Source organism: Mytilus trossulus, chromosome 8, assembly GCF_036588685.1.
Source record: "Mytilus trossulus isolate FHL-02 chromosome 8, PNRI_Mtr1.1.1.hap1, whole genome shotgun sequence".
Classification (NCBI taxonomy): domain Eukaryota; kingdom Metazoa; phylum Mollusca; class Bivalvia; order Mytilida; family Mytilidae; genus Mytilus; species Mytilus trossulus.
In genome coordinates, this window is record NC_086380.1 from 63,969,917 (window position 1) to 63,996,771 (window position 26,855).

Genomic DNA, 26,855 nt, shown 5'->3' on the forward strand with positions numbered 1-26,855 from the left:
TTTTTTGCTCGACCAGTAAAATAGAGCACACATTTTACTCGACTAGTCTCGACATTATCTCGACTGTACTTAACTGAACGTAAGTGTACTCGACTAGGTCTCGAATTTACTTAATTAGTCTGATTCAGAACCTGATGATCTTGGTGTAAATGGTCTTCACCAAGGCTCGACCTGTCTCGACCTGTCTCAACTAGTCTTGGCCTTCACATTTAGTTTTGACTGGTGTAAATCAGCCTATCTAACTATATTGAATATTGATCTTACAAAATTCAAGCTTATTTGGTAGTTTGATGTATTGCTGTGAAATGTAAGAATTTGATTTTACAATAGGTAAAAATAAAAATTATTATTTTATTTCAGATGGGCATGTTTAATTGTTTTAATAACTTTTTTCAAATCAACTTGTATTTTCATCAAACTATGCAGATATCTTAGATATATATTACGCTTACAGAATCCCAGATCATTTTGTTTTTGTTTGATGGTAATGTCAAAATCCTGCTAGTATATTTTTAAGTATCACATCTATATTGGAATTTGTAGTATTTGTTTATTCAAGTACATAAGACAAACACAGCAATTTAAATTAAACACGTTTGCTTTCATCTAACTATTGAATATAGTTTGTGAATAAATTGTTGTTTGTATTTGAACAATGTATTTTTAAGTTGGTATCTTCTTCATAAAATCTTATCTTGATTCTTGTTGAACTGATGTAGTTGATTTTTCTCCATCAAAACGGCCTGGAAAAGTAGGGTTTTATCTATTTAACGCTCTAGTGATTTATTGTTGTATGGAAAACAAATACCATTCGAGGCATTATATAATCCTGGAATAGAATTTCCATTGACGAAAAAACTTTTTATCGCACGGAGTGTCTGCATATATACAATTTCATATTAGACGATACTGCTTGTCCATAAATGAAACCATTTTCTGCATTCGCTTTTTCACAGACTGATATTTGTTATGCTCCTCCAATGCTAATTCTATAAGTAATATGCAACATATTTTGTCACCGGAGAACTAATTAACCCCAACACTGAATAATATATCATACCAATTGGATAAAGAATACAATAGACATGATAGATTCAGTTAAGTCGGCCTCATATCACTTTACGACAAAAAATATGATTTCAGCTTTCCAATTGTGAACATTCCATTTCTAAGTAGCAACACCTGCATACGGGGTAAATATCTCCCAATTGATACGATATTCCCGTGCTTGCATTTCCTATTATGTTTTTCTTGATAGAGGATTGCTGCTGACAAGTGAGCTATTAACCCAAAAGTTCCAAATGGTGAAGCTGAAATCATCCCTTCCTACATTTTACGGACGCCATCACAATTTGGTTGACCTTTATGGAATAACCATTTCACAAATGATATCGGATATGTTCCTTACTTTGTAACTAACTTTGTTATAAAAGAGGAACCTGAATACACCCCTAGTTTTTGTGGGGTTTAATTTTTTAATGTTCTATATATGTTGTGTCATGTGTACTATTGTTTGTCTGTTTGTCTTTTTCATTTTTAGCCAGGGCATTGTCAGTTTATTTTCGATTTATGAGTTTGACTGTTCTTCTGGTATCTTTCGTCCCTCTTCTTTAATAAGAGAAGGGAATTTTCCCCCCATATGTGTTGCAGTATAAAAACCCTTGATCTATAGGATAATAAGTGTCATTGCTATCTAAACTTCTAATGATTAATTTATGACTTATCAAAGCATAAGAAAATGACAGGTTACATGAGAGAAGCAATTTAATAAAAAAAAAAACTTTCTTAAAAAAATGAATGGTACCAATTTTTCTGCACCAGATGTGCATTAATTAAATTCAATTGCCAATTTATAAATTTATAATTTATGAAGAAACATAGGGTTAAACTTCTTCAGGCAAAGTTGACCTGATATGAATTTGGTTATTCGTTAGTTATTTGATTTACATAAAACTCTTCAACTGTTTCAATATTTATACACCCTAGGCTTTCAGTTTTACTGCTTTGAGGGTTCCCAATCAAGATCCAGAAAAGCGTGTCGGATGCATGAAATTATTTACGGTGCTGTTTTCATTTTTTAACCCACATAAAGATAACATTAATTTAAACCAACTAGCTGAATATCGTTCAAAGCACACATCAATTGGAATAAAATTCATTTTTAATTAAAATCAACAGTAATCATAAGTAAATTGTCAAAATCTACATCTTCAGTAATGATTTTCACATCATCAGCAACATATTTTTAATAATGTTGTTCTAATTTGTAATCTTTTATAACATTATACAAACACTAATAATACATTTTTTATGGAGGACCAATCATTACTGGTAAAGGTTTCAACATGATCACAGTCAAGTATTATATGTTTTCATTAATATCAATGGAGGAATAACAAGCTTCATCTCAAATCATGCTTAACAAAATCAGTCACTTGTATGTGTTCGATAGATATCACAGATATATAAATAGATTTCTGGAAAATAAGTTTCATCCATAAACAAGTTCTTTGTTCATATCTGAGCTTTGTTTGTTGTATTGGTCCTGGTTAGAAACTGCAGATAGTTGCTGTTCACACCATCTGGAAAAAGAGTAATAAATAATTTTTTTGCATTTTTCCATTCAAAACATTACAACTTATGTCCATATATTTGAGTTATCTAAAGATACTTTTAATTTTAATGAATGTGAAGGCCTCAAAATGAAGCATATCTCAAGAATTTTATGTCACTTTTTTAAATTAAACAAGGTACCTACCATATTTATATAAAATATCTGATGTTTGTACAATAAATGATTAATTCTCTATTACTATTACCTTTTACATGCATAAATATCAACTGGTGACAATCCGCAGCTTGCTGTATGTTCAATCATTAATGTTCCTGAAACAAATGTAGAAATGGTCAATTGTGAAACAATTGTCAGACATTTTCATCCTTACATACATTTTCAAATCTGTCAATCCAAGAATGTTACCCTCTAAATAGTTGTAGTAGCCTCTCCTTATAAATATATAACCCCTCTTTAATAATTAAAATTAAAATTGGCATTTGATCACTTACTTAAGAAAAAAAATGATACATGAACATTATTCAAATAAAAAGATTTGGTATAAAAAAACTACAATGAAATAAAATATCATTTAGTTATGCATATAAATTGCATTTCTGCATCAGTCATTTTCAGTCGCTTGTTTATTAAGATAATTCAGGTTAAATTTATACTTACCCATGTATATTCTAGACAAACTATAAGACAAATCTCTGGCAGCAAAACTCAAAACATCCAAATTTCCCTGATTTTTTGTAACAAATTGCAAAACTGATTTCAAAGCCATTTGTAACTTCTCTGCTTCTTTTGATAACTCTGGAGGCGTACTGGACAGTTTATTGTCAACATCATTTTTCAAAGATATCAATGCCTGACCATTTGATTTACTGATACATCTTAACACATCTAAAGACAGGATATTTGTTGTTCCTTCCCATATAGTTAATACCTGTGGATATAAAAGAAATATGATTTTCCATGGTAAATAAATAGACAGTTAAAGATTTTAGCCTGATAAAGTATATTTTTCATCTCAGCATATAAAAAAGAATTTAAAAGGGTGTTTTTTCCCTAGTTATTTACTAGTTTATTAATTCAGTATTGATATTTTTCAGTTTAAATCTGTTGAACATTCTGTTTCAAGATGAGCACAAAATAAGATTCTTATAGAAAAAAATCAACCAAATTCTTACCTGAGCGTCTCGAAGAAAATTAGGTAACCCAGTCTCCTCTATATAACCTTGACCTCCAAAACTTTCCAAACCTTCTGAACTTACTGACATCGCCTGAAATGAATAATAAATTCCAAATAATTAAAAACATTCAATCAGAAGAAAATTTAGATTGTTTGGATGTGAGGATCAAATGTATAAATCAACAGTTGAAATATATGTGGAATAGTATCATTAAATAGATGACATACATTTCTGCTGGTAATAGATATGTAATTATTACATTTATTTTATATAGCAAATTACCTGTATCATTTGTTTAAGATAGTTACTTGTCAAACTTCTTCAAATTTTATTAGTAAACTACATGTCATTTGATACAGGTAATTTGCTATGACAAGTAGTTTACTAAAAAAATATGAAGAAGTTTGACTAGTAACTATCATAAACAAGAATGTGTCCAAAGTACACGAATGTCCCACTCGCACTATCCTTTTGCATGTTCCATGGACCGTGAAATTGGGTAATAATCTAATTTGACATTCAGTTAGAAAGATTATGCTATAGGGAACATATGTGTAACTAAGTTTCAAGTTGATAGGACTTCAATTTCATCAAAAACTACCTTGACCAAAAACTTTAACCTGAAACTTCCACTTTCATTTTATATGTTCAGTGGACCGTGAAATTGAAGTCAAAAGTCTAATTTGGCTTTAAAATTAGAAAGATCATATCATAAGCAACAAGTGTACTAAGTTTCAAGTTGATTGGACTTCAGCTTCACCAAACACTACCTTGACCAAAAACTTTAACCTGAAACTTCCACTTTCATTTTATATGTTCAGTGGACCGTGAAATTGAAGTCAAAAGTCTAATTTGGCTTTAAAATTAGAAAGATCATATCATAAGCAACAAGTGTACTAAGTTTTCAAGTTGATTGGACTTCAGCTTCATCAAAAACTACCTTGACCAAAAACTTTAACCTGAACGAACGGACCCACAGACGAACGGACGAGAGGTTGCACAGACCAGAAAACATTATGCCCCACTACTATCGTAGGTGGGGCATAAAAATACTACATCAATTTTCAGGGTTTTTTCCATTTGAAAATTGGTATTTGCTACTTTTTCCTTAAGCATGCAGCATTAAGAAGTAAGTGAATGGTTGGACCCTAGTCAGAATAATGTGTCAAGGTACAATGACATAAGTTTTCCAACTGCCACTTTGTGAACTAGCTCATTCAATACCTGGCTCAATGTGTTAGTCTGTTACAATTAACTCATCATAGATACTAAGATTAAAGTTTTGTTTGCCAGATGAGTGTTATGTCTTAAAAGACTCATCAGTGATGTTCAAAACATATAAATGGAAAATGTGTCTCTTTGGGCCAGGTGAGCTAAAAATAAGTGTAGGATAACTTACTTTTGTTTAAGTATAAAACATACAGACCTTTCCAAATACAACAGTATTTTTTTGTCCCCTGATTAAAACACTTTCAACAAGAATGTGTTCATATTACACAGATGCCCCATCGGCACTATCATTTTCCGTGTTCAGTGGACTCAAAATGGGGTAGAATTTCTAATTTGGCATTAAAATTAGAAAGATTATATCATAGGGAACATGTGTATAAGTTTCATGTTGATGGACTTCAACAATCAAGGTGTTTTTAAGTACTGAGGGTAAAGATTGCTTCAATATAACAGGGGGGAGTAAAATTAAATATTGCATTGGTTGTTGTTGATTTAACAGCAATTCTAAACATAGGAAGATAACTCTGATTTTTAAAGATGACTTAAACAATGATATCATTTATATTTTTAAAACAGATATAAGCTTCCTGCACCTTAAGGTGTCACACCACCAATTATTCCCTCCAATTTAGAATGTATCTGAAAGTAGGCCTACTCGGACAAAAAATAGTGCATTTGATGTCATTGTTTACTTAACTAACCAACAAATTGACAGAAATGAAACTTTTGGTGAGAGAGAAATATATTAAGACCATTTTGAGCTAAAATGTACTTGTTTATGAGTTTGCGTTCATAAATTGAGGATTAATGCACTCCATAGTATACTAATTTAAGATTTCCAGAAAACCAGGAGTTATTTTTATTCGGAAGACCTTTTCTTTTTTATATGATTTCAAACATCTGTTGAAAATTGGCATGTAGAAAGCTGATACATGTAGGATTAAGGATATACCTGGTTTCTATGAAGTTAAACTTAAGGTAAAATATTTAGAAAGCTGTGAATATTGCAAAATTTGTTAGAACAGATAGGGACTTTTAATTGGTGGTATGACACCTTAAGAGGAGTGAGTAATCTAAGTAAGTGTTAGGTTAACCTGTAACATACCTGTTTACCTGTGTATAACTTGATCAGGGGAGTGAGTAATCTAAGTAAGTGTTAGGTTAACCTGTAACTTAACTGTTTACCTGTGTATAACATAATTAGAGGAGTGAGTAATCTAAGTAGACCCTGGTGTGTTAGGTTTACCTGAAACATACCTGTTTACCTGTGTATAACTTGATAAGAGGTGTGAGTAATCTTAGTAAGTGCAATTCATCTTCAGTTGCTTTACCACTCTCTTGTTTACTTAACAGTAACACAGCTTGGAAAACAAACAAGGTGGCAGCTCTCACTTCAGTCTGTTAATAAAATGTATATCTAAACCATCTGTTAACTACTACAATCCAAATTTATTGAGAGAAAGAGAAAATAATTTCTGCTGAATGAATGAAAATAATGATGCAACAGTATTGACATGTTTAAATTCTTTCTTTTCTTCACTCATTCAAATTTCAAAAAAAAAAATACTTATAGGAAAATATATGATCTGTTTCATGCAGACTTCTGTGTTCCCTTCTATAGTCAAAGTTCAACAAATTGCACAGACATTTGTTTACTGTTGAAGAATGTATGTTGATTCTTGTTTTTGTGTGTATTTGTATTCATTGATATATATATAAGTGCATCTGAACCAGTGACAACTCTAATACAGATTTTATTCATCTGCTAACCATGAGTGATGGTGATACAAAGCTAAAAATACATTCTGTATATATAATTCGTCTTAATAACAGCCAAACAATGTTAGATCCTCCAGAATATTTAACTCTTTCTACTGAGACATTGTGGCATCAAATTGCCTTGCACTATGCACTAGACCACTCGACCACCGTGTCTCAACTTAAATTGATCTTTTGGTGGCCAAATGATACGTTTCCTCCTTATTTTTTTCTCTAGCGTCGTAAAAAGTACACAAAATATAAGGCATACAAATGGAATATTACAGATCAACTGAATTATCTATATATATTTCATATCTTCTTTTCAAAAATTGAATGGTTAATTACTTTCAATTTTTTTGGCTTTTATATAATGTTTAGGAACAATCTAATATCAAACTAACCATTCAAGGAATGGCTTTGTTATAATGTTAAGGAACAATCTACTATCAATCTGACCATCAATGGTATAATTACCTCCAATCTGGCCAGTGTCTGGACATGTAGAGGATAATTGTACAGTCGATTACCAAAAGCTTCTCTCTTTAAACTGTAGTCTTTAGATAACATTAATAACCTGAAAATATACCTCTGTATGTTAACAGTAGCTATATAACTGCCACAATAAAATATCTCATCATTTTAAAATATAAATCTAAAAAGCTATGACCATATTTTTGAGCCCTCATGTATGTCTTCAAGCACACGGTACCAAAAAAATCCTTCACTGTTTTTTTATTAAATATCAACTAGGTAAAGAAACATTCCTACTAGTATCTGTTCAAAAGTCCTTATAACTGCCTCCCCAGTACAGGTATGAAACAAGATTACAATAAATTCAAAAATAATTGTAATATTTTTATTAAAAGTACAGTTATGTATTAGGTTCACATTAATAAATATTTGCATTCATAATTTCAGAACGGATTATTTTCTTCATCAAATTGTGGGCAAATGTCATTAATTAGATTTCACATTTTTTTCCAATGGATTTGTATTTCTAAATGCACACATTCATTTCTGAATGTATAGTGTATACCTTCATCAAAAGGGATGTTCCTATTACCAATAAAGGTAAGCAAATAAAACTAAAAAAAAAATAGACAGATCCAAGATTCTGTAACCAGGTGAGCTGAAATAAATGTAGACTCACTTTCTCATACTTGAGCATGCAGCCACAGCATTGTGTATTCTTGTCAAAGTTAACATACTGGAAATTCCTGCCACACCTTTGCCTAGGTCTGAAATCTACAAAAAGTACAAATGTCCAAAATATATATTAGTACATAATGACGACAGGCAAACCATTTGGCCATTTTTGTTAGAACTGTGAACATTGATTTCCCACAATTTTATGAACCTATAAATAAAGTGGCACATTAACTTCAAAAAACAGCTGCGCCCAAAGGGCATGATACCCACATTACATGCATATTGACATTGTTGAAAGATTTATGCATATTGACATTGTTGAAAGATTTATGCATATTGAAATTGTTGAAAGATTTATGCATATTGAAATTGTTGAAAGATTTAAAGTGCCTATCATGTAACTATTGAAAAATTAACATTAAGCAATTCAACCTGCGATAAACTGACCAGAGGTTGTTGTTGATGATATACTTTGATTTCATTTATTTTCTGTGGATACCAATTTTAGTGGATTTAAATAAATTGCAGTTCATGGTTTTGTTAAAATCTGAATACAAACCTTTGGTAAATTAGTCAGTTACATTCAAATTTGGGGTATTATTTATACCAACAAATTAAGATATTTAGTTAGTGCTCTCTAGATGAATAAGCAAATCATCTGGCATCTTAATAATATCCAGAGCTAATTCTCTAAGATAAATTAACACATTTTATTGACTAGGCCTTAAGGCGTTATTGTAGCCAGCATAAAGCTTAAAGAAGCTGAATATAATAACTGAATTATTTGATCAACATAAAGCAAGCAACAGTCAAACAAATAAACCAAGATTTTTAAAATTAACTTACTTTGAATAGATGGAAGGATTTTAATATTTTTTTACACTTCAGATATAAAATTAACACTCATGCAGCGATCAAGCATAAAAAATGAGTGAGCGCAAAGATTTAATTTTAATAAGATTGCTGAATATTCAACATGTTCAACATCAACTTAGTGAAAATATTGTGATCTTCATTATATTATTAGATCTATATGTCATATTATCAAGCTAGCAGCTTATTGTTATAGTTGATTAAACCAACAATTTTTGCAAGCAATTTATAACTTTCAAGCTATAGAAAAAAACAGAAATAGTATCCTTACAATAAGTCAAATGTGGATCTTCTCTGGTATGATATTATCAAAGCACAAAAATAAATCCCTGCAAAGTTGGTTGGATAAGAATAAAGACAGGAAAAAATCTAGATTCATATACAGTATGATATGTTATAAAAGTAATTATATCTGTACGCACAAATACCTGAAAAGAAATCTCTGTAAAATAACTAAACAAATATATCCCTATCCCTTTAATTAGGGCAAACAGTGGCTTTTAAACATTCCGCTATCATGGCTATCTATCTTTCCACCTGTACAAAAAAAAAAAAGGCAATGTTTTAAATTTTACATATAAATAACTTAGGAGAAAAAATTGCATTTACAATGTGTCCACATGTTAAAGATCCATCTGACTCCAGTCATTATGATCAGTTTGACATGTTTGATAACTATTTTATTTTTTTCCACAAAAATAGTAGAACTTGGACTATTAAGGACTTTTGAAGAGGATATCTTCATTACTGAATTTTGCTATGATTTTCTTATTATTCACTTGAATTCATGCATATGACACAAAGTATGAAAATACCATTAAATGTCTATTGCATGATTACAATTTTGTAACTTTTATCACTCAGTCCAGAAGTGAAACCGCTTTGTTTATTTATTTTTAATCAACAATTGACCGAAATAAAAGCTTTTTATTTTAGAAATGATGTTTTCTATCTTTTTTAAACTTTTAGTTTTCATTGCCTTGTATTAAATAAACTGCTTTAAAATAAAACAAGCCTGCCTTCCAAGGTTCTCAAAAATATAAGCAACAGCATAACCAATGAATGATAAAAAATTATAATATAATTTATCGCCTATCACAAAAACAAAGAGAAACAAGTTGATCTCTAATCTGATAATGATACTTCAATGGCACTTTTCATCTTGGTGTATATTCAAATTAAAGTTGACCATTTTCGTGATAAACTCACTTTCTCATATTAGAGATAGCCATGAGCGCAGTTTGTATCCTAGATATTGTTAACATGTTGGAAATCTCAGCTACACCTCTTCCGAACTCTGAGACCTAAAATATCAAATATATACACAAGAGGAAAAACAACTACAGAGATAAGAACTGATTATAAGAGGGGGTTAGGGAAGGACTTCTAACAACATTTATCACTGAAGCTTTCATAAGTTTCAGTACAGACAAATTGCCTTAACCAAGAATTCCCCCCCCTTTTTGCCCCTTTCCCCTTTTGCTTACTAAACCATTTAACCTAAACTACTTTAGAAAAGTATGTCAATTTTGCTTAGCTTTCCAAAAATGTTTTATATTCATTGTTTTTTGTTACAGCAAGTATTTCTAATCATCCTATGTCAAATATGGTTTATAAGTTACAATGATCTCCACTTAAACAGGTAATTATGAGTGTTAGTCAATGAAAAATATTTCATAAGTAGAAAAGTTACTAGTTGGAAACCAAAGAAAGGTGAAAATGAATTAAACACCCTGACAAAATCTTTTTAACTGTTTTCATCTCCTTTTTGATAGCAGACTAACTTGTATTTTGAAAGTGTGCTACAGCACGGTGGGTATGGTTGTCCTGGGAGAGAACGTACTGTGCTGGTAATTTGGTCCTGACGGGTGCTGGTGGGTCCTGAGTCTGTGCTGGTGGGTTTGTTTACATTGCATCAGAACGGCAATAAAACGACTGTTTTGTTGCTTAATTTTTCTCTGATGTGTCATAAGTACCATGCAAAGTATATTACAACAATATTATATTGCAAAAGTCGTGCAAGTTCGTTAAACGGAATTGTCCTGACGCTGTGCTGGTGATAAGAAAAACGGTCCTGGTTCTGTGCTCCTATGTCCTGGTTCTGTGCTTTTATATTTTAGTTAAAAGTGGCATATATTCAAGATCATTGATACTGTACTGTTATTGACTTATTAGCTGTTGTCTGTTTCTTGAAATTGACATTGTTGTGAATCTGTTTACTGTTATTATGAGAGAAAAAATACACCCTTTTTTAATTTCATTTTTTTAAACTAACTGTAATCTTATTTATTGGCCTGTTAATGGAACCCTTCTTGCCCCCTTTTAAGATAAGAAAATATGTTTACGATTTTCGGGATTACGATCATTTTGCAAATTCACCAAAATACGTTGTAATTTATACAATACTTATATAAAGTAGATGATCTGGTATGTTTGTTGTCAATGGACAAATTTCCATAAGAAACCAAAGGAAGTATGTGTTAACAACCATACGCCATCGTACGACCTTCAATAGAAATGGAGAGCAAAAATATAGAACAAAGAACTTTCTGAGCGTTTGAATCATGTCTTTAGCAGCTTAAGCCACATTTGTTTGTGAACAATTGAGTGCGGACTATAAGAATGACAATAGTATTGCGGGTTTGTTTGTTTGGTGGTTTTTTTTTTGGGGGGGGGGGGGGGGGGGGGGGGGGATGGGGATAAGTTAGAGCGAGGTTACAGTGAAAGCTTGGAATAGTTTCCCGTAAGATTTAAAAGTTGTATTGTAAAAGAAAAATGTATCTTGTAGCTATTAAGAATCACTTTCTGTAAGATTTTTCCAACAAATTTATTTTTGTCTAAACGGTTATCTCAAAAAAAAATTTTTTAAGTACAATAGAACACATTAAAAAAAATCACTATTTTATTAAAGGGCAGGCTAGTATATGTCAGAGAATGAAGACGAGATAACCTAGAGAATACTAATAAAATTAAGATTTCTTAGCTTTTTTCGTTTCAAAATAAATATTTTTGATAAAGAATTACGTGGGGAGGAAGTGAACAATGTGTCCTTCTTTTCTATATATAAATATTTTTCATGAATAAAAATAAAATGTGCCTTGATTATAATTGATAATGAGTAAATGGAAAAAAATACCCAACTAAAATACACTTTTATTTTAATATTGGTAATATCACTAAGCTTTTGAGTTTTGTGTGTCAAACACACCATCTCTGTAGTAATGACTCCTTGCTAAGATATTTCACTTCATTCATTTTTTTTTTCTGCATTTTTTTATATTGTGAATTCATAGAATTATTATATTAAATGTAGCCTTAATTTATATTAAAAAAAACTGAATCTAAAGCCAGATATATCAAACATTTTTGTTTCCATCTATCCGTTTTCAGGACTTTAACAATCAACAATAACACGCCTTGAAAGTAAAATGTGTACTCCGCTGTCTGTAATCGACCATTTTTAGACACCCCAGGCTCCTAAAAAAACAAGCCGGGTGGGGGTTCAAAGGTGCAAATTAAGTACTTATATCAATATTTTATCTTTTCGTGTACGGTTTATGACCCCTCCTATGGCCCGTCAATTCCGAAATGTGCAAACTGCAATAGTATCAAAAGAGCACAGACAATGAATAAAAGAGATACAATTTTGTACATATATCAAGGGGAAACTTCTTGCATTTTTAATTTTTAGCATTATTTTTTATAGTTCTTAATTGTATTTAGTAGAAAAAGAGAATTTAGTGAAAATAAAATCACTATTTTTGTAGAAAATTCGCAGACCTTTGTACAGAGATTTTTGTCATGTTTAGCATGGGATTAACACAATGGTTCATTACCGAGTTAAAAAAATCAAAATGTCTATCTACCTTGCACATTTCAGAAAATTCAGATCGGATAGCGAAACTTGTTCCAGCATCATTTATTAGCAATTTAAGATTGTGACCCTCACAATTTCCATTCACCACAAATATTATCGTTACAACGAATCATTTTAAATACAAAAATACGTGTTGCAGGCAGCCTTTTGTTTATCTATATTAATATATGTATACGGATAAAGTTATGAAAGGCAGCAGGGTCATTAGGGTGAAGAGTCCATGTCATCTGAAATAAATGCTAAGCATAGATCTAGAAAGCGACATATAATCATGACATTAAAAAAGGTCTCTTCTTTTCGACTTTTTTCGAACAAATTGACACATAAAATGAATTATATAGTATTGTGGAATTTTTAACATATTTTAGATACTATATATTGTTATCTGATATTGGACGAAAGATGTTGCCCTTTTATGTTATTATGTAATACAAGTTCAGATCATTTGAAAACACATATGGTCCAAGACCACAATTGTCGTCCCTTTTCGTACGAATATAGTCCCTAGTGTTAACAGTGGGTTACTTGCCATTACTTTTTATACCCCTTCCAAATTTATTTCTCCATGTTTAATGCCTCAAATTGTAAGTAGGGGGGGGGGGGGGGGGGGGGGGGGGGGTGAAATTACACTGTAAAAAAATTAGGGTCCAGAATTTTAAAGGAAAGTACTGATTTGGTCCAGGTGAAAAATGTTGAAAAATAGCACTTCGGAAGCTGTCAAAAGATTTCAAGATAAAATTGTCCATATTTTGAGTTAGAGACGATGAAGTTTCCTATAATTTTGATATAATTTGTCCCAAAAGTAGTACAACACACTGTAAAAGTTTCATTGAGAAAGCGCAGGTGGTATTTTTTAAATTTTCATTTATGTTCTAAAAGAAATGCACTACGAATTAATTGTGTTCTCGGACCTATATTAAACAGCCAAATGGATGCACAAGAGCTAAAATAGGAGTCATAGATCCTGTTGGCAACAATTATCTGGCTAATTTTATTGATTTTGTAACATTTGTTTCAAATATGACCAACTTCTTATCCAAAATCACCAGCACCGTATCAGGACCCACCAGCACAATGACAGGACCCACCAGCACAGTATCAGGACATGAATAAATTGAGAAAATGCTAAATTTTAATAAATTGCAATGTTTTTTCACAAAATTGTTTTTTCGTGTGGATTGCGGTATAGAAAGCGGACTCTATAAGCATTTTTGTTTTATTTTTTCAGTTCGAGATTTTCTGAAAATGAGCATTTTTGTGTTACGCTTACTGAAACAGTTTAGAGTGTCATTTTTTTAATGGGTTATATATGAACTCATAAGAAACGAAATTGAAAAATTTCAACTGTTTTCTTCCATTTTTTATGAGTGAAAACGTCAAAAATCATCATTTTCGTCTTTGTTTACATTTTTTCATTGATCACCAGCACCCGTCAGGACCGAATCACCAGCACAGTACGTTCTCTCGCAGGACAACCATACCCACCGTGTACAGGTTCTGATTAAGATGCTGGCCCAATTTAGTTTTTCAACTAATTTTTCAATTTAATGTTACCATAATCTCTGTATTCTAAATTTAAAAGTTCTTCAGTAAAATATCTTACCCTAACTGCTGAAGTTCCATCCAATAATAGCTCAGCTGTAGGTAGTTGTCGAGTTCCCAATTTGTCCTTCAATTTAATTATTTGAATGTTGTTCAAACTGCCATCATTTTTCTTAGTTTCCAAATAAAATAATGATAGTCCTTTGGTACCCTGTTGAAAAAAATATATATCAATTTACATCCAATAAATATATATGAACTGTTTGTTCTTATAAAAAAGAAGATGTGGTATTATTGCCAATGAGAAAACTACACAAAAATTGAAATGACATATTAATTAATGACTATAGGTCACTGTATGACCTTCAGCAATGAGGAAAACACATACCACATATTCAGCTATAGGTCACTGTACATCCTTCAACAATGAGCAATTTTTTATAAATCGCATATACATATACCTTTCCCTTGTTTATAACAAGGATATAAGTGCTGATTTTTTCCTAACAGTTGGCTTATTTCAGAATTTGTAAATTGAAGCATGGTTGTCTAATTTTATATCTTCATATTTCTTATCATTCAACAAAATGTTTTAAAATTAATTTGGTTTAAACCGCACATCTTTGATAGCCTCTGTTAAATTTGTTCATATCTTTAGACTATGTAAAGCTTTAGACTATGTAAAGCTTGACCCTATTTGATTACATTTACCTCATTTTGATCTCTAGATGTCTTTTGGAGCTGTGTGGCATTGAGTTGCTGTTTCATTCAAATGTAGAACAGAGAGTCACAGAACAAAAAGTCACAGACAAAAAGTCACAGAACAGAAAGTCACAGAACAAAAAGTCACAGACAAAAAGTCACAGGACAAAAAGTCACAATTATTTTTTTCTGATTATTTTCTTTAAATAAAAACGCTAATTTCTACAAAAATATTTTTGTATTTTTCTTGAACTATTGTAAACAAACCAATTTTTTGGACAAAATTTATCAAAAAAATATCAAGGATGATCAAATAATTGTTAAAAAAACAAAATGTCAAAGTATTCTAACACTTAAATGGCTTCATGGTGCCAAGAAATCTTTCTTTTGCATGATTAAAACAAAATAAATTATCATTTTTCAAGTATAATGACACATTTCCTAAACTTGAATATGAATATATGTATTAAAAAGTAAATATTTCAAGGTATTTCTCTTATATATTCAAACAATTGTCAACAGATTATTTGTGACTTTTTGTCCTACCAAATTTGTGACTTTATGTCCTGTGACTTTTTGTCCTGTGATTTCTGTCTGTTTACCTACTAATTAGTGTATACCCCACATCACTTTTATTGCAATTCAATACAATATGCTTTACTCAAAAACAATGTCACATTCACATGTGAAATAAGAGGTAAATAAAATTGAGAATGGAAATGGGGAATGTATCAAAGAGACAACAACCTGACCAAAGAACAGACAACATCAGAAGGTCACCAACATGTCTTCAATGCAGCGAGAAATTCCCGCACCTGGAGGCCTCCTTCAGCTGGCTCCTAAACAAATATATATACTAGTTTATGAGATCTCAACCCTCCCCCTATACTTCTAGTCAATGTAGAAAAGTAAACACATAACAATACAAACACTAAAATTCAGATCAAGAGAAGTCCAAAGATGTAACCAAAGAAAATAAACAAAATGACAATAATACATAAATAACAATAGACTACCAGCAGTTAACTGATATTCCAGCTCCAGACTACATACAATATTCAAATGTAATTTGTTTTGCACTACCATTTACATTTTATATATTTTGTACATACTTATATCTAGCATTTTGTGGGGCAGAACATAGATTCCTACACTGTCTGCACCTACAAGTATTCGTTTAGCTCTACTCAGGGTGTCATTTTTCAGTCCAATCCCCCCTCTCAAGAAAAGCAAATGGTCATCCTCATAGAATACAATACACATTTAAGACCTACTTCTATCACATTGTTCTGTTTATCAACTACACGAGCTAATGTGAACGCCATATCTGAGTCTGTTGCAGAGGAGAACCATTTATAACCATGTAATCTGTAACTTCCATCATCCTGCTTCACAGCTTCTGTTTCTGTACCACTAGCTGAATGAAAAACAATTGTTGAACAGAACTTGAAGGACTCTTCTATAGCATGTAAATAAATTCAAAAACACAAATTTTACAAGACAGATAGAATGTTAGAGGTTAAACAACTTTGGAGGCTGGATATATCATAAGTAAATAAGGATTCAAAATATATTTTTTAAGTAAGCTCTAATAAAGTCCTTAAAGATGCAAAGAACAAAATTTGGTTACCATATTTGTTTCTTGCTCATGAAAAAGTAGACATTCTTGCAAAAAAATCTTTTATATTACCAAATCATCTCTCTTTATAAAGTAAGATTATTGTTTTTGGTTTTTTTTATTTGTCAAGACTGTTCTCAAATCATATGCTTTTTTTAAAAGAGAAGATGAGTAAAAAAAAACTTAGTTTTATGCATTTCTAATATTCTAATCTTGCAAATTTTGTATTACTATATTTAATTCTAAATGATTAGTAATCAACCCTGTGTAACCTAATGACCAGGATAACCTTAATAAGTTTTCAGATCCAAAGCAACTGGAAATCCAACTTTTGGCATCTGAAATTTGTATGGTTTTCCTGTCTGCTCTAAAGTTGTCTCCCCTTACCTACATCGGATCCTCCTTTCTTTTCAGTCATCCATTGTCCAGATGTCCAAAATTCTTCAGGATTTCTTGAAGTTAAGTTTTCAAAAGCCTTCAGTAATTGACTGGTTGGATTTTCTATTCTCTACAAAAATATCATAAATTATTATACAGAGAAGGCATAAAAAACATAAATTGTGGCTTACAGTAATATACAGTCAATATATTTTGTCTGCTAAAATAGAACAATTCTAGTGTAAAACCAAATATATATACAGCTATTTGTTTTTCTCTACTCTTAAACATTTATTAGTAAAAGACATGACCACCTCACACCACTATCTTCAGAGACAGAAGTTTATGGTGCAAAACTAATTTATTTGTTCCACTTTAAAACTTAATGCTCAAATGAAAAGATTGCAGGAAAAAAGAAAATATATGGTGATTTTTTTTAATTTTAATTGTTTTCCATATATTTAAATATCTATATCATGACCCCTTCAATCACAAATCTGTGAATCAAGAACATGATCAATTTGGAAACTTAATGTAAGTAAAAAGTACTTACCCTTATAATTGTTGCAGCGCCATCTGTCATAGCCAAAGGACAACTATAAAGTCCAGAGGATGAGGCAAATATGTACAGCTTAGACATTTGATGTAAACGTCTGAAAAACAAATTACAGTTATCATTTAATAAAAATGTTTCAATACACTAATAGGCTATTTCTAATAAAATTCTTCAGGGACTCACTGATGAAGAAAAGAAAGAAATTTTGTGACATGATTAATATACATATATGTACGATCTAAAATTAAACTACAGTGTTACTCTATTGATTCACATATTATTGATTAAGGAGGCTGGTGGGTACAAAAAAATCAGCAAAAAATTAAACATTAGTTTTTTCATTACAAAATTTTATTTAATACACTATTAGTTATTACTTTATAACATGGTAAAACCAGATGCTCCGCAGGGCGTAGCTTTATACGACCGCAGAGGTTGAACCCTGAACAGTTGGGGCAAGTATGGACACAACATTCAAGCTGGATTCCGCTCTAAATTTGGATTGTGATTAAATAGTTGACACAGCATAGGTTTCTGACACAGAATGAATGTATTCAAATGAACTTAAAATTTTTGTTTTCTCTTAGAGCAATTCACTATGCTGTTGAATATTAATCCTCTCAAAAAAATGTTTGAAGAAATTTTCTTTTTATTTATGAAATTTCAAATGAGAAAAATTGAACCCAATTTTTTAATCACATCCCCCTTTCCCTTATTCCAAAACTAATTTCAATTAAAATATTCTAATGGAGTTTGCAACAATTACTACTCATTTAAATACATCATAAAATATTAAGATGTAAAAAAACTGCTTGTTATCACTGAATGGTAAAGATTATTTAAATTTATCAGTTGGTAGTAAAAAGTGAATATACATTGTATATTGTATATAACAAAGATTTAAGTTGATTCTGGACAAAGAAAGATAACTCCAATTAAAAAAAATTCTTGCAGATATTTCTTGCTTACTTTACTGGACAAAGAAAGATAACTCTTAATTAAAAAAAAATTGCTATTTCACAATATTGTGAATATATATATATATATATATAATATTGCCCATAATCAAAAATCTAAGTACATGTTTAGATTCAGCATATCAAAGAGGCCCAACAATTTGATTTTTGTTAAAATCAAACTTAGTTTAATTTTGGACCCTTTGCACTTTAATTTAGACCAATTTTAAAACTGGACCAAAAATTAAGAATCTACATACACAGTTAGATTTGGCATATCAAAGAACCCCAATTATTCAATTTTTGATGAAATCAAACAATGTTTAATTTTGGACCTCAATTTGGGCCAACTTGAAAACTGGGCCAATAATCAAAAATCTAAGTACATTTTTAGATTCAGCATATCAAAGAACCCCAAGGTTTCATTTTTTGTTAAAATCAAACTAAGTTTAATTTTGGACCCTTTGGACCTTAATGTAGACCAATTTGAAAACGGGACCAAAAATTAAGAATCTACATACATAAGAAGTCTCTTAAAAGTTATAAATGGAATGAGAACTCTACTGAATTATTTCAGGAAGCATTATCTTCAGGCAGTATGCAACAAAAAAATTTTGAATTTTAATAAAACTGAATACCATTCTGATATAAATAACATGATTAAAGATGTTAATACTATATTCTATGAAGCTGCAAATTTATCACTAAAACAAAAGCCTACTAAAAAATCAACAAGCAAGTTAAAACAAAAAAAACCCAATTGGTTAGATGCTTCATTATCTAAATTAAATAATAACTTAAATGACAAAGAAAAATTATTACAAAAATATCCTTTTGATCCAGTAATACGGTCATCTTTTTTCAGTCTATTAAAACATTACAGAAAAACAAGGAAGAAAAAAATAAGGGATTTTCGACAAGATTTAATAGATAAATTAGATAATTTAAAAGACAATAATCCAAGTCAATATTGGGCACTGCTTCATGAGTTATCAGATACAAATAGGGAGAATACCACATCTAATGTGTCAACAGATGCTTGGTTTTCTTATTTTAAAAATTTAAATGAAAAAGACACTAATGCATCCTGTGATTATTTAAAAGATAAGCTAAAAGACATGGAAAGAGAAAAAATATTTACTGAACTTGATAATTTGATTTCAAAAGCAGAAATAGAAAAGGCGATTAGTACACTAAAAAATAAAAAAGCCAGTGGTTTTGACTCAATTTTAAATGAAATGTTAAAGTCCAGTCAAATATATTTAGTTTCTTGTTTTCAAAAATTGTTTAATAGTATCTTAATCTCAGGAAATTTTCCAAAAATTTGGGCAAAAGGATATATAGTTCCTTTATTTAAAAGTGGTTCAAAAGATGATCCTTCAAATTATAGAGGAATTACCATTGGAAGTTGTTTAGGCAAGTTATTTGTGAAAATTTTAAACATTCGTTTAGAGAAATTTTTGGCAAGTAGAAATATTATTAAACCAGAACAAATTGGTTTCTGTAAAGGCAAGCGCACCAGTGATCATCATTTAGTTTTGAGAACTCTTATAGAAAAGTATACTCAACAAGGCAATAAAAAATTCTTTACATGCTTTGTTGACCTACGAAGAGCCTTTGATACTGTTAATCATGATGGACTTTTTTATAAACTGAGAAATATTGGAGTCAGTGATTTATTTTATAACATTCTAAAAGATATATATAATAATACTGAACTTTGTGTAAAGGTAAACAAATATTCTATGACTGAAAACTTTACATCTAACATAGGAGTCAAACAAGGGGATAATTTAAGCCCCACTTTATTTAAAATTTTTATAAATGATATTCTTGACTCTTTTGATGAGACATGTAAACCTGCTATTTTAAATTCCTTACACCTTAATTGCTTATTGTATGCAGATGACTTAGTATTGATGTCAGAAACAGCTGATGGTCTACAGAGGTGTATTGATAAACTATATAATTACTGTGATAAATGGGGGCTCCAAATAAATATAAAGAAAACTAAATCAGTAGTATTTAATAAAACAGGAAAACTAGATGAAAAAATATTTAATATTAATAATATACCTATTGAAAGGGCTAGGGGCTATAAATATTTAGGAATTTATGTAAGCGCAAGTGGAAGCTTTACAGAGGCTAAAGAAGATTTATATAAAAGGGGACTGAAAGCTTTATTTAAATATAAAAAAAGTTTTAACTTATATAAACCTAAAATTAACACACTTTCACATATATTTGATCATACTGTGAAACCTGTGTTGTTATATGGGAGTGAAATATGGGGATCTTCAGTAATAAATAAACTAAATAAAAATGAACATAATCTTTTTAAACTATGCAAGGACATGAAACAAGAAAGTGTTCACGTCAAATTCTGTAAATTTTCTTTGGGTTTAGGTAAAAAATCTACAAATATAGCTGTATTGGGTGAAATGGGAAGATTTCCCTTATTTCTTGAGGTAATTTTAAATATGTTTAGATATTATAAATATATATTAAAGTCTGATGATATCCTTCTCTCTGAAGCCCTGAATGTCTCTAGATCACTAAATAGTTTAAACAAAAATAGTTGGTATAGTTGTATTGCTACTCTTATGAAATATCTTGATATAGATCTTAAACTTATTAAAAATTCAAAGATGGATTTAAAATCACTAATTTACCGGAAATTAAAACAGAAATATTCTTGTATTTGGAAATCTGAACTTTATAATGATAGACAAAATAAACAGCATGGAAATAAACTAAGAACTTACAGATTATTTAAAGAAAATATTTATATGGAAAAATACTTATTAATTTTAAATGAGGATGAAAGGCGACTGCTCACTAAGTTTAGAGTCAGTGCACATAAATTAGAAATTGAAAGAGGCAGATATGTGGGGCTTCGAGTGGAGGATAGAATATGTAAATTATGTAACACTGAAGTTGAAGATGAAATTCATTTTCTTCTTCAGTGTCCTGTTTTAGAAAATAAAAGATCTGAATATATAGATTACTTAAATAAGGTTAACAAAAACTTTAAAAGCCTCCCAAATAAATCAAAATTAATATGGTTAATGTCATCTGAGGATAATGTTATAATTAAAAAAGTAAGTTTATTATTGTGTACTTTATTCAAAGAGAGAAAATCAATTCTAGATACAGTTTAGTCACCGGTAGTTTGTCCATCTATATTATATTGTAAAACTATATATATATATATATATTCATCTATTTTGCAGATAATATTTGGGTGAAAAAAAACTTGACTTTGTTTAATTGTTAAATAATCAATGTAATCAATATGTAATCACTTGTATGAAATTGAACTTAATTGTACTGCTCAAATTATTGGGCGTCATAATTGACAATAAAAAACTTTGTATTGTATTGTATATTGTATTGTACATACACAGTTAGATTCGGCATATTAAAGAACCCCAATTATTCAATTTTGATGAAATCAAACAAAGTTTAATTTTGGACCCTTTGGGCCCCTTTTTCCTTAACTGTTGGGACCCAAACTCCCAAAATCAATACCAACCTTCCTTTTATAGTCATAAACCTTGTGTTTACATTTCATAGATTTCTATTTACTTATACTAAAGCTATGGTGCGAAAACCAAGAAAAATGCTTATTTGGGTCCCTTTTTGGCCCCTAATTCCTAAACTGTTGGGACCGAAACTCCCAAAATCAATACCAACCTTCCTTTTGTGGTCATAAACATTGTGTTTAAATTTCATTGATTTCTATTTACTTTAACTAAAGTTATTGTGCGAAAACCAAGAATAATGCTTATTTGGGCCCTTTTTTGACCCCTAATTCCTAAACTGTTAAAACCAAAACTCCCAAAATCAATCCCAACCTTTCTTTTGTGGTCATAAACCTTGTGTCAAAATTTCAGAGATTTCTATTAACTTAAACTAAAGTTATAGTGCGAAAACCAAGAAAATGCTTATTTGGGCCCTTTTTGGCCCCTAATTCCTAAAATATTGGCACCAAAACTCCCAAAATCAATACCAGCCTTCCTTTTATGGTCATAAACCTTGTGTTAAAATTTCATAGATTTCTATTCACTTTTACTAAAGTTAGAGTGCGAAAACTAAAAGTATTCGGACGACGACGACGACGACGACAACGACGACGCAGACGATGACGCCAACGTTGTAGCAATATACGACGAACATTTTTTCAAAATTTGCGGTCGTATAAAAATCACTCAGACAAATCAATTTGGTTTGGCCACAGATGACTTTAATAAAATGTTTATATCATTGAAAACGCTCAAAATTATCTCCCTTTGGTGCAAAAATGGCTTTTTTTTTTTACATTTAAATTGATATATCTTTTTAACTCATCTGTGACCTATATTTTTTACTATTGTTTTCAAACAAGCTATACATAAACTAAATAATTGTAAAATTTAATTAGTTCAACAGAAAAAAGGACATTTACAAAATGTATGCATCTTTCGGAGGCAGATTATGAGCTTAAATGAAAGGTAACCCCATATTTTTATTTTATCTTTTTATTAGGTATAAGATAAAGTTTATAGGGGGCGGGTTGAGATCTCACAAACATGTTTAACCCCGCCGCATTTTTGCGCCTGTCCCAAGTCAGGAGCCTCTGGCCTTTGTTAGTCTTGTATTATTTAAATTTTAGTTTCTTGTGTACAATTTGGAAATTAGTATGGCGTTCATTATCACTGAACTAGTATATATTTGTTTAGGGGCCAGCTGAAGGACGCCTCCAGGTGCGGGAATTTCTCGCTACATTGAAGACCTGTTGGTGACCTTCTGCTGTTGTGTTTTTTTATTTTGGTCGGGTTGTTGTCTCTTTGACACATTCCCCATTTCCATTCTCAATTTTATTTAATCATAGAAAAACATAGCAAAATCCTATATATTAGAAAAAAAGTTGATTTAGACCCGCGAGCCCCCTTAAATTTAAATAATTGTAAATAAGGGATAATGAAACTTTAAACTTTGACATGTACAATGCTGTATGTAAACTGTATTCTACATTTTCATGATTGGCTTTGTCATGTTTTTTACTGATTGTAAGAGTACTGGCTACACCTTAGTAAATTATTGTTGTATTTGCAACCTTCAAATCATTAACTGATGGAGGCAAAATTTGAAACACAATAATTTTAATTCTATTCTGATGCAACTGTTATTGAACGATATGAATAATGGTATTAGAACTGACACCATAAAATGTTTAATAAATACATAACATCTAACCTCCATTCTTCTTTGGGGTTTTCATATCCTAAAGAAATAAGACCTTCTTCTGCTGAAATATTGTGCATTTTCTTCCATGCTTGACAGGTAACCAGTTGATCTATTCTGTTACCCCATGCATCAAATGTCTGAACATATGGTTTCTCTTTTTCACATTGAAAACCAAGGTCATCTATCTCTGATGCAATCCTCTCACTAAATCTGAGTAGATCATCTTCTACTGTTTGGTAATGCTAAAAAAGTATGAATGTAAAAAATAAGCACTATAACTATACCAAGAAAATTACAAATGCATTTTTTTTTGACAGGCATGTCATGCATGTGATTGAATTCAAAATTCAAATTCTGGTTTATCAAACTTTTAATTAATCAAAATGTTTTAATTCTTTTTTGGGGTTTTTGAATGCCTGGCTTCCAAATAAGTTATTTTTTTCAAAAAATAATGGTAAAGATAATTATTTGAGACCTATGACAAATCACAATAAGAATATTTTGACTAATCAGGATAAGGATATTTTGACGAATAACAATAAGGATATATATTGATGAATCATAGTAAAAAAAAAATAAACATTAGACGCCTGACCATCTGACGGTAGAGGGCTTTACTACCCTCATGGTTTCTGCACAAATGCAAAAATAAGTAAAATTTGCTTTCAAGGGCAACAATTCTTGTAAGATGTTTAACTTATAAAACAATTTCTGCAGTGTTAACTTATTTGAAGATCGAATTGTGCATTACATTTTAACTAATATATCTTTCTTTATATCATCATGATTGTAGTTTTTGCAAACAACTTGATAAATTCATATACATTTTTATTAGCTACCAACATCATGATCATGACTAATCGTGTCGTGGGCCTCAATCCTTTTTGTTGTCTTGGAGGGACTAATAAGATTGAAGTCACGCTTTTGAATATCGATATCTAAATTTTATTCTACAGCCATTTTATCAAACACATAGGTGACAGACGACACTAACTGTTCGCTGCCGACAAGCATAAAAGAATGGTATACAGTCCCATAAAATACAATAAACAGGCTAAATTATGTCCTACATTTCCGGTAACCAGAAATTCCAAATAGAGGTATATAACAATCGACATAATCAGATTTTTTTTTAAAATGAACATTTAAAAATTTGTATGGACAACTACTCGGTTTGTCCAATTTCACTGAAAACTTTTATTTAAACCAGCTGCAAAAAAAATTTGTTGCAATAACTGGGCCCAGTGCTAGTTGTTTCAGGTTTTCAGGCATTTATGACAATGTTACCCCGATTTTGTTTTTAGTCCATGGATTTGTGAGTTTTGAACAGCGGTATACTACATACTGTTGCCTTTATTTACCTATGAAAAGATTTTATTTAACGCTTTAAAGTATAGTAGCCACCAGATGCAAATCTATAACAAAAACTAAACTGGCCATCAAAGCTTAGGAAGCTACCATTTTATTTTATTTATTTAATTTTTGTTTGGAGGGGGGGGGATAGGTTTATAGGATGAAAAATTTGCTCTTGCACTTTTTTTTAGGTTGTAATTTGTCCTGCCTTTTTATTTTTCAATCTATATGGTGATGCCTTTATCTTTTAGTTATCTAGACTTTTTTTACATAAATAGTCATCCTGCTTTTTATTTTATTGCCAAGTGTCTTATCCTGTCTATTTTTTCTACCCAAAACTGGGTTACTCCTGTCCCACCTTTTTTAGCCACGCCCATTCTCCCCCTACGAACTCAAATGTCAGCTCCCTTAAATATGTGCTAGCACAACTTATACCTGTTTTGGTATATTCTTCTGAAGAATTTTCAACAAAGATTGGTCCTGTTTCAGAAAATTTCCCAACTTAGGTTTCGGCTGTGTAAAGTGACCTAAACGAGCACTAGAGAATGGAACAGTGTATTCAAATTCATTATCATTTAATGAAGTTGCTTTTGTGAAAGCTGTTCGTGTCAAAATTCTTGTCACTGTTGTCGTTCGTTCACGTTGTGTTGGAAACTTCTTCAAGAAGTTCTGCATTTTCTCTTTTATTTATTTACATTTTGAGTTACTTCCCTTACAATTAACTGCTATATTCAAACTGCTGATCCCGAGCCAGAACCCAAAAACTGCACATATCGTATTAGCAAGAATTTCTATTGTAAAACTAAACAAATACTTGTTAATAATTAACAAAAAATGTAAATATGCTACATAGAACAACAAATGATTTTTATGCAATAGTTTCTTATTCACAGGTTCAGCATGTCTGTTGAATTTGAAGCCATCGTGTAGACTTTTCTGACAAGATACCAGCATTCTTAAGGGTACGAACTGTGTGCCTGTTCTTGCTGACAATTTTTTTCATATGAGTCGGACTTCCTTCAGACACTTGAAAAAAAATCAAAGAAGCCATGTCATTTAAGTTCACATTCAGATATATTGATGAGTGTTATTTTCATTAACATTCTAAACTTTTCTGATTGAGTTCCATTAATATTCCCTCCAACACTAGAGATTAGGAAATAAGTCATGGCTGCATTATACTTTTACCTCGAATTTGACATAAGCGGTCATTTTAGTACCAAACCCTATGATAAACGAGACGATTTTAGATTTCAAAATTATCATTAAGTTCCCCAACCTTAGTAGGCTAGCAATATACCTACACCACCTGTACATAGGATGTACACCTCCCAACTCATTCTATATTTTAGAGCTTGCAGCTGCTACCCATACTTTATATATGATGTCAGGAATATGACGGTTGCATGGTCCCATTCGAGTCGAATTCGCTTGATATGTTTTAAAAGCTTTTGATTTGTCTTTTGATTAACCGGGAACTTTTTGATTGATTTTTTCCTTGGAGTTCGGTATAATCCCAAGTGACAAATAAATAGACAATATAGACAATATTTTATTGGCACAAACGCATTTACAATAAATGGTAATGACCGAATGGATAAACAATTTGCTATACATGGTAGTAAAATACAAACAATTATATATATATGTGAATAAACGATTAAAGGTATAATGAAAATCTATTACAATAGATTACTTCTTGCATTAAAACAATTTGTTACGAAAGAGGAAGATAATTTTAGTGCCTTATAGGATGTATTATTAAGTATGAGATTTATTATATTTTTATCACACAATGTGGTTACACTTTTTCTTGTAATATTAAACATTTTTAATACAAAAGACTCTCTAATACTGGAGTAACCGCTACAGTGTAGCAAC

General features: G+C 30.8%; 1 protein-coding gene across 2 annotated transcripts; it reads right to left on the reverse strand.

Annotated features, from left to right (window-relative positions):
• Positions 1–2,291: 2,291 nt before the first annotated feature.
• Positions 2,292–25,694, reverse strand: LOC134681252 (acyl-CoA dehydrogenase family member 11-like). Of its 2 annotated transcripts, none has more exons than XM_063540792.1 (13): positions 25,410–25,694; positions 23,631–23,863; positions 17,434–17,533; positions 16,890–17,010; positions 16,159–16,301; positions 14,244–14,393; positions 9,973–10,067; positions 7,216–7,315; positions 6,238–6,378; positions 3,748–3,840; positions 3,233–3,503; positions 2,820–2,886; positions 2,292–2,582 (listed from the first exon to the last, which is right to left on the reverse strand). In XM_063540792.1, the coding sequence occupies exons 1-13, from the start codon at positions 25,647–25,649 to the stop codon at positions 2,492–2,494; spliced, it is 1,845 nt and encodes a 614-aa protein (XP_063396862.1). In that variant the 5' UTR covers positions 25,650–25,694; the 3' UTR covers positions 2,292–2,491. The 2 variants fall into 2 exon arrangements, with proteins under 2 accessions (XP_063396862.1, XP_063396861.1); XM_063540791.1 differs by lacking the exon at positions 9,973–10,067 and adding an exon at positions 7,892–7,986 and having other exon boundaries at positions 2,293–2,582.
• Between the last annotated feature and the right edge of the window lie 1,161 nt (positions 25,695–26,855).

Bases quoted from the DNA above. Each gene is read 5' to 3' on its own strand.
- LOC134681252 (XM_063540792.1), bottom strand. From the start codon at position 25,649: ATGCAGAACTTCTTGAAGAAGTTTCCAACACAACGTGAACGAACGACA. The intron at 17,011-17,433 runs GTAAGTACTTTT...ATATTTTTGTAG, and splicing joins GCGCTGCAACAATTATAAGG to AGAATAGAAAATCCAACCAG. The intron at 2,887-3,232 runs GTAAGTATAAAT...CATTTGTTTCAG, and splicing joins TTTGTCTAGAATATACATGG to GAACATTAATGATTGAACAT.